Here is a 9,227-nt window from a genome sequence, read left to right on the forward strand (position 1 = left end):
ATTTGAAGCTCCTCAACTTTTTCCGACCTTGCTGGTCTAAGTCTCCATCCCGAATCAGAACAAGCTTGCACCACCTTCCCATGGAGAGGAATTCCAGTTTACTTTGATACATTTTTAGTTTATTGTGGTTTTGGTCGTTTAAATTGTGTATGGATCATGGATGGTTATGCAATTATCTATATACACATTAGGTCTTTGTTCAACTTCGAATAATGTTTGGGTTATTTAGCATCGGTTCGGTTGCATTTAATTTGGTTTCGAATGAGGTTCATTTTGTTAAAAATAAAATGATCGGTATCGTTCTGTTTATAGTAATTTTGGTTTTAAAATGATTTCAGTTTGGTTCGAATTGATTACGTCAGTGACTTTACAGTAGCCCTATTGATGAATATATATATATATATATATATATATATATATATATATATATATATATATATAGTTTTTCTGTAAATTGTTTTAGTTGTTGAATTGGGGACTACTTGCATGATCATACGAAACTCGAAAGATATCTGGAGAAATACATGCATGCGAGAATTGTACCAACTTAGTTATTTGTTACAATCATCATCACTTGCACATGATGTAAGACCATATATAGAGAAACTGTGTAATCATAATCTCCCTAAAACGGATATATTTTTATCTTTCTCTTTCTTTTTTGAATAAAAATCTCTTTCTCTTACTCTTTTTATATTTTTTATCTTTCTCTTTCACTACTATGGTAACCTAATTTTCTATAACCGATTTCCGATTAGATCTATTGCATCATTAGCAAAATATGTATTTCATTTTGGCAGAACATGTTGGTCTAAGAAGATGGGGTGATGGTGCTTCAGAAAATTCTGAGAAGTCAGAATATGGCAGACATGTTGACCAACTCACCAAAGTCGTGTCGTATCAGTTGGTCTTCTAAACTAATGATAGACTACGCCACTATTGATGGAGACTGAAGATCGTGATTAGTCTCCAAGTTGTAGAAACAAATCTTAATATAAAGGATATATGGTTGATGTCAATGAATGTCAGTGAATCTCAATACAAATCGCATAGTTGAAGTCTGTGAACTGTGAACGTATTGGTTGTTTAAAAACGTTTTATTAAGAGTACTATTCCAGATAATTTCGCCTCATACTTGTTAATCTTGGGTTTTACTTTTAGATGTATCTTTGAGAGAACTTGTAGCAGGCAGAGATATCTTTGATTTTAGTGAATTATACAGTAGCAAAAAGTGGAATAAGCTCTCCCGTTGAAGGTGAACCACTATAAATCATTAACATGATCAACAAGAAGTTGTCTTAAAAACCATCCTTCATTACATCTCGCGAACCGGGTCGTGAAAATTACTATATCGTAGGATCTCAGTTCATCGAAATGAAAAGGCAAACTACTTTTAAATATTTTTGTTTTTAGAAAGATGTTAAGACAACTTATATAGACAATCACAAAAAGCCCAGTACCAGATGTTTCTCTCTTAGTTGTTTAATGCTGTGGTGATTGCATTGACGTATAGCTGCAGATCCAATGAGTTCACCAGAGGTCCCTAAGCTCCGGGTATAAAAATAGAACAACTGCAGCAGTGGCTGCTGCTCCTGCAGCCGCTGGACTTGTCAGCTTCTTTGTAAAGAGAAGCATTCGCTCCTCCTTCAGTGATGGCTTCTTCTCCTCCTTCTTGGGTTGTGGATTGTTAGGTGTTTCTTCTCCTCCTTCTTGGGTTGTGGATTTTTAGGTTTCTCTGCCTTCCAATTCTCTTTCACCGCCGCGTACTCGTCGACACTGTAACTGTAGGATCCGCGTTTAGATTCAGCCGCACCGGCACCGTTCCATTCATCCCCCACATCAGCAGAACCCATCTTCGTCGTCCTGATCTGTTGTATGTTTCCGGAAACACCGGCGTCGTATGTTAGCGGTTTTTGCTTCTGCTTGCGCTTCCGGGGCACGACTTTCGTCCAATCATGCTCGTCAAGGTATTCTACAGATTCGATCGGATGAGGAGTGTGTTTGTACCTTCCATAGGGGAGTCTCCGCGAGATCAATTGGCAGGACTTGTAAGCCTCTTTGTAAAGAGTAGCATAGGCTTTTCCTTTAGTGATGGCTTTTTCGTTCTAAAAAATATCACAACAGCTTTAAGTCAGAGATGAAACTACAAGAGGGAAGGGTGAAATAAGTTTAGCTTAGAAGAGTAAGAGGTATTACTTTCAGCCTGAAGCTCTTAATAGTTTGACTGAGAGTGAGAGTATTTGTCGGCGATGACAATAGTTTGAGGGAAAGATACTTCCATTCGTCCACAAGATTCTTAAGAAGAGCAACACTAGCTTCTATATTCTTCTTATAGAGACTGTCCCAGTCCTTCCAGCAATCAACGTTTTCAGTTACAGACCAGATAGCTATTTCAGTAGCTTCCTTGGCTAAAGCAGGGTTTCCTGTGACAACAGTAACACATTAGAATGAGAAGCAGAAACGTCTAGGATTTGAGGTATGTGTTACTAGTATATGTATACCTTCTCCAGCTAATTTCAAAGACAAAGAGAAAATCTGTAGAATGACTTCTTTCATTGCGTTGCTTTCTGGGTCACCGGTAAGAGCCACTTCCTTCAGAGAGGGATAAACTGCCTCAAACCTCTTTGTAGCCTGTGTGCGTACAGAGACCATGCTTGTGACCAGAATCGAAAAAAGCATCAAGGTTTGTGTTGTTATGAATTCCAAAGATTACTAACTTACTTTTACTCTGGCAGATGAAGCAGGGAATGTAAGCCGCAGCAAGATTTCAAATGAAGGAGGCGGAATCATTCGCTCATGCACAATAATAGCTTGGTTCCAACGGATCGTCCAAGCCATTGGATGCGCCACAATACTGACAGGATAAGAAAAATTGCATAAAACAAAGATGAGATGATTGTTTATATTATATAGCAAAGGAGATCAATCAAAAGAAAACTTCCGACTCACTACTCAACCAACTGAAGGATGAGATCCCTTGACTGAGGGTTGCAGCTCTTATTACCCACTACTGGTAACAAGTTGTGCGCCCATGAAAGCAACCCTGCACCTAAATTACCCTGGGAGGCCTGTCGACATGTTAACAGTTCAAATGAATTTCATAATACAACATAACACAGATACACACAAGTTTCGACACTCTTGGTCCTAAGTTCAGATAAGGGAAAACACGAACCACAGCCATCATCCAAACTGAAAGCGGAAGCCTTTCCTGTCCTTGAGAAAAATTGCTCTCCCTAATAGGCTCCAATGCTAAAGTCAAAGCATTAGGTCTCTTCCGCAATACCATTGTTAATGTAACAAATATTGGCATCTAAAAAAAGAGAGCATAATGGAGTTAGTCACACAAAGGTAATTCAACCACATCATAATACATATAAGTGAAAGCGACAATTATTAAGAGAAAGGTATTGCAAAAGTTTACATGAGGTTTGGGAGAAGTAGGTTGTTCACCAATCTTGCCAGATTTGGCACCTTTTTGTTGTGCTTCCAAATGAACGATAGTAGTACAAAACGCCCACTCTACAAAGCCAGCGAGTGTCACCGCTGGAAGTTGAAGGATCCAACTGACTGATGTTTTAAAGATAGGTTCAGGAATATCACACAATGGAACCTGTTTATATATGAAAAAAAAGAGTTTATAAACAATAAGCTTCAACAATCTAACATAGACTTCAAAATCTCTGAACCAAAAAAGAAGAAACAGCTCACATTCATGACATCGATAAGCTTGGGCCAAGTACCCTCCAAAGGAAACATCTTCAGCCATGGGAATTGCACCTCGGTAAGTTGTCTCCCGATGTGCAATTTCGGCAATTTCGGTAAGTTGTCTCCCGATGTGAAAAATCTTAATAGCTGAATCTCTGGCAATTTCGAATACGATTCCTATTTAAGCAAAAATAAAAAAATTGAATTCTGATTTGTGGGGTTATGCATTTTTAAGTAACTAAAACAAAAGGATCGAGCTGAATTTTACATCAGCTGCATGATGCACTTACCAATGATACGGCGAGGAAAGCCGCAAGACTTGAATGATCGATCTTTGCCATAGCTTCGGACAAAGACACTATCGGTTTCTTCTCTTTGTTTGGTTTCTTCTCTTTGTTCGGTTTCGGCTTTTTAGTTTTAGGGAGATTCTCATTATTCCTCGCCGCCGCCTCACCGGCACTGTTCGTTTCATCCTTTACATCAGCAGAAACCATCTTATTCGCCGTCAGTATCCGTCGTTCATTCCTGCCGGAAACTTTGTTCTTCCGGGACACGACTTTCGTCCAACCATGGTCCTCGTCGTCGTCATCAACGTTGGAGTTGCATGGTAATTGATCCATTCTTTTTTTACTTCAACTCGGATTTTTTTTTTAGGAATTGGTTCGGCTTTTTAGGTTTTTGGTTTTTAACCTATAAAAACCATACCAAAAACAAAACAAAAATATGAAAATTTAATGTAGTTTGATACTTTTATTTGAGAACTTTATGTAAAATTTTTATTTTTTGTTTACAAGAAAATTAGTGGTAACAAGTGGTAATTATATAACAAAAAATAAAAATTTACCATAAAGTGGTACTTTTATGTTTACAAATCTTAATGAAGGCTTTTTTTTTTTTATCTTAAAGCTAATTTATGATTATCTATCAAGCAGGACAATCTTAAAGCTAATTCTAGGGGTGAACCTCTCTTATTCACTCCGTTTCAATTAAAGAAACAAATCTTAATTAAGGAAACAAATTCTGTAGATGAATCAATTTTAAAATTGTTAATTGTAAAAGTTATATTACAATTTTTAATTATCACATCTAAACTCTAACCATTTTTTATATATCCAAACTGACATATAATTTTGTTTGATTGTAAACTCTAAAATCTAACCATTTTTTCATAAACCCAAACCGACATATAATTTTGTTTAATTGTAAATTCTAAATTCTAAATCCTAATTAACTACTCTTTTGTAAATCCAAACCGACATATAACTTTGTTTAATTATAAAATCTAATCCATAACCACTCTTTTGTAAACCCAAACCGACATATAATTTCGTTTAATTGTAAAATTTAAACCCTAACTACTCTTTTGTAAACCCAAACTGACATATAATTTCGTTTAATTGTAAAATATAAACCCTAACCACTCTTTTGTAAACCCAAACCGCCATATAATTTTATTTAATTATAAAATCTAAACCTTAACCACTCTTTTGTAAACCCAAACCGACATATAATTTCGTTTAATTGTAAAATCTAAACCCTAACAACTCTTTTGTAAATCCAAACCGACATCTAATTTTGTTTAATTATAAAATCTAAATCCTAACCATTCTTTCATAAACCCAAACAGATATATAATTTTAAAAATTATAAATTTAAACCCTAATCCTCTTTTATAAATTCAAATCGACATAGTTTCCTTAATAAAAGATCTACATAATTTGATTTCTTAATTTGTTTTGTCTTTTTATTTTAATTTTGATTTATTTTTTTAAATATGATATGACATGACATATTATTGTATTTTGGTTGGTTAATTAAGAGGGGGTTATTGGTTCTATGATTTTAATGGATTTAGAAATCCAACCAAAAATCATGTGTTATTCAATCATTGATTTTAAAATACTTATCAAAATTATGTGTTATTGGTTCTATGATTTACAAATACTTGTTCAAATCCCATGTTATTCATTTAATGATTTGTTTTTGGATTTCAAAATCCACATTATGTTTTAAATGGATTTGTATGGATTTGAAAGTGTAAAATAGAAGGATCCAAATCCAAGGATAAAACATGTTATTTCAAAATCAATGTCTTTTGATTTCTAGAATTTACAATTCCATATGGAATTAGAAATCATCTATCCAATAACAGCCCCTAAGAGGGGGTGAATGAGAGTTGTTCACTCCTAGGGGTGAATCCAAGAAATTTTCACAAATTAATTAGTTACCACTTGTTACCACAAATTGCATCAAGGGTATTTTACCACAAAGAAATTTGTGTACCACTCATTATAGATAAGTTAGCTATAAGGTAAAAATGCCTTAATATTTGTAGTTATCAGCAGGTTTTAAATAATTTCGAGCAACCGACACGGCAACGTGTCCAAGGCTTCCGAGGGCTTCCTCGAGTTTTCTTTGCTTTGTGGATGGTTCATGGAAAGCGACGGATCAGTTTGCTGGTCGAGGATGTTTCTGTGTTTCGCCCGGGGGGGATGAAACAACCATGTGCGCTTCCAATCTTCAGCGAAGTCTCTCCCCTCTTCATGCGGAGATCGAAGCCCTAATCTGGGCAATGCGATGTATTATTGGAGCAGATAACCAATCCATCATTTTTCTTACTGATTGCTCTGACCTGGTGAAGATGGTGTCTTCGCCTTCCGAATGGCCAGCTTTCACACCTTATTTGGAGGATATCCAGGCGGACAGAGAGGAGTTTACTTCGTTTTCTGTAGTCTATGTCCCTTGCACTCAGAATGGTAAAGCGGATAATTTGGCTCGACGTGTTCGTTCAGTTCCGCAACAAGTTACCTTTGTAAACAATTTCCCTTCGAATTGGCTCGTTTGAGTCAATCTTGTAAGCTGTTGTCAAAAAAAAAAAAAAGACACGGCAACGTCGCCAAGGCTCCCCTCAAAGCCTCAGATGAAGACGACAACCTTCAATGAGTACCAAACTGTGAGTCGTTTTGAAAATCTAACATAACATATATACTTGCTGTTTTTTATTTATGAATTATACGAAAAAGAAACAGCGTACCGTCTCTCTTTTTGCTTTTTCCAGTCATGTGATTACTTATTATTAGACCAGGTCTATTACTCTAATAAGTTTGATAAATTTCTAAAAATTGTCCAAAACACCAATTTAACCATATTATCTATATATACATTTTTGGAGACATTTATGAAATAAATCTCAAGTTCAAACATATTTACAATCATGCCATTGACATTAAATTTTACAATTATTTTTTATTTTAAATAATATCAAATTCAGAATCTAATTGAAAAAGATTTTCTCCTATTCAAATTTCCAAAAGTATCAGACCAACATCCATTAGCATTAAATATTTTATATTTAATTAATCCATTTTCTAAAAAAACAGTAGTAAAAATTAAAGACAATTGATTAACCATAGACAATAATAACATCCTAGATATCCGATTAAACTTCTTGATTTAAAAAGACTTTACAAAAAAAACACTCCACCATTTTAATCGACTTGCACAACTATAAATACAAAAGTATTAAATGAGATAGAGATAAAACAACAAAAATTACAAAATCAAATTATAGTATACTCATGTAATTATAAAAATAGAATATATTATGTAATATTATTATCTCTACATTGTAAATGAAAAAAATATAGCTCTGCGGTGTACCGCGGGTGAATATCTAGTTTTCACATAATTTTCCAAATTCAATCACCACAACACCAGTAGTAGACTCATCAACACAAGAAATCACCAATAAAACTTTGTTATTCAAATTTCAAAAGAGTCAGAGATAACAACTAATAAATCACAACTTCAAAGCCTTGATTAAATCACAAATTTCAGAGCCTTAGAGTAGTCTTGGATTTATATAATGAAGCATAACTCCACAAGGGAGTAAGAGAATTTAAAACAACTATTTTTTTTTGCATAAATTACAATTTTGGATAGGAAATGAATTTAAGGAGGTTGGTTGAATTGCTTCAGATTTTCGTGTGTAAGAGAGTAAGAGACGTAAGCTATTGATTACCTGCAACTTGGAGACATTTTTGCACAGCTTTTTCTCTTTTAATCAGTAAAAGGAAAATCATTAATATTCAAGCAGCAGCATGATAAAGTTCAAAACATGAGAGCCTTTTATCAAGCTGAGCTAAAAGTAAAGCCTCTAACCTTAGGTATTTGTCACTACAAAAAAATGAATGTATAGTATCATAAAATTAAGTAATGTTATTTTAAATTACCTATTTTAACATCATTTATTCAAGTGATGTTTTAATTAACTAATTTAACATCAATTAAACAAAATTGTTTTAACCTTTATTCGTTTGTATCACTTTTCTAAAAAATGATATAAATTATAGATTCACATCATTTAGATAATTGATAAATCTATCAATATTTATTAAAACACTTTTCAATATGATACAAAATTTACATCAATAAAAACAGATGTTAATTTACACTAGCGGGAATTAAAAACCACTTATGTAAATTGATTTACATCATTTAATTTCTAATACAGTTACTCATTTATTTATTGTCAATAAAAAACCAGGGAAAGAATTAATGAATTAAAGTATTTACTTATTTTCTTTTTTTCCGTTGGTAGTTAAGGATGGATTTTTACAATCCCACATCGACAACTTCTCAAGGAATGATTAGAAATTGAGAATTCAGCCCAAAAAACCCAAACTTTACAGAATTTGTCAAAAAAAACATGAATTCTTATCTTGCCAAATAAACACTCAACTTTTGTTGACTTTCAAATATAATAACAAACTTTTCATTGACTTCCCAAATCAACACACCATTTATTAAGTTAATAGAAAACTTAAACGTCATTAGCAATGCCGTTTACTGCTGGGGTTAAATCATAAGACGTTTTTAAATTCTTAGTTTAAGAAAAAAACAATCTGCATCATCAAGGCTCGAACTCGGGTTCTGGGAGTGCATAAGGGGGTATTATACCACTGAACTAGTGGAAACTTTCGAACAATAGTGCACTGAACTTGATTTTATTATATGAGTATACGGAATTAATTAAAGGTCGATTTTTTTTTTCTTTTCAACTTTCAATTCACAGATTGCACAGACCAAAACTGGAATTAACTAACAAAAATCTGCAAACAAACCAACTAAAATAAAAAAATCTGCAATTTATATTCACTTACAAAACCAAAACTTAGAATTGTTCAAACCAAGCCTGCAACTTAGTTCTAAAATCTGAAAATTAACTAACAAAATGAATTGAAGGTTGAAAAGTAAAAGAAAAAATCGACATGCTTGCTCTAAACCGAGGTCTTCTTCTCTCTACATCGACAAAGTCTGATTTTGGTAAGGTTGTCTGATTTTTTTCTGTTTTTAATTCCGTATACACACTATAATAACATCAAGTACATTACATTAATGTTTGAAAGTTGCCACTAGTTCAGTGGTATAATACTCCCTTTGCAGTCTGAGAACCCGAGTTCGAGCCTTGGTGATGCAAATTTTTTTTTCTTAAAACTAAGAATTTCAAAACGTCTTAT

At 33.7% G+C, this 9,227-nt stretch overlaps 1 protein-coding gene across 1 annotated transcript in view; it reads right to left on the reverse strand.

Annotated features, from left to right (window-relative positions):
• Positions 1–4,328, reverse strand: part of LOC104789201 — a 7,011-nt gene extending 2,683 nt beyond the window's left edge. Inside the window, exons 1-8 of the mRNA XM_010514934.1 lie at positions 3,999–4,328; positions 3,721–3,885; positions 3,425–3,613; positions 3,176–3,313; positions 2,950–3,068; positions 2,722–2,854; positions 2,502–2,631; positions 2,197–2,423 (exon numbers count right to left, since the gene is read on the reverse strand). Coding sequence (XP_010513236.1) covers positions 2,197–2,423; positions 2,502–2,631; positions 2,722–2,854; positions 2,950–3,068; positions 3,176–3,313; positions 3,425–3,613; positions 3,721–3,885; positions 3,999–4,328 — 1,431 coding nt within the window. The remainder of the gene's footprint in view (positions 1–2,196; positions 2,424–2,501; positions 2,632–2,721; positions 2,855–2,949; positions 3,069–3,175; positions 3,314–3,424; positions 3,614–3,720; positions 3,886–3,998) is intronic.

Source organism: Camelina sativa, chromosome 5 (genome assembly GCF_000633955.1).
Source record: "Camelina sativa cultivar DH55 chromosome 5, Cs, whole genome shotgun sequence".
Lineage (NCBI taxonomy): Eukaryota > Viridiplantae > Streptophyta > Magnoliopsida > Brassicales > Brassicaceae > Camelina > Camelina sativa.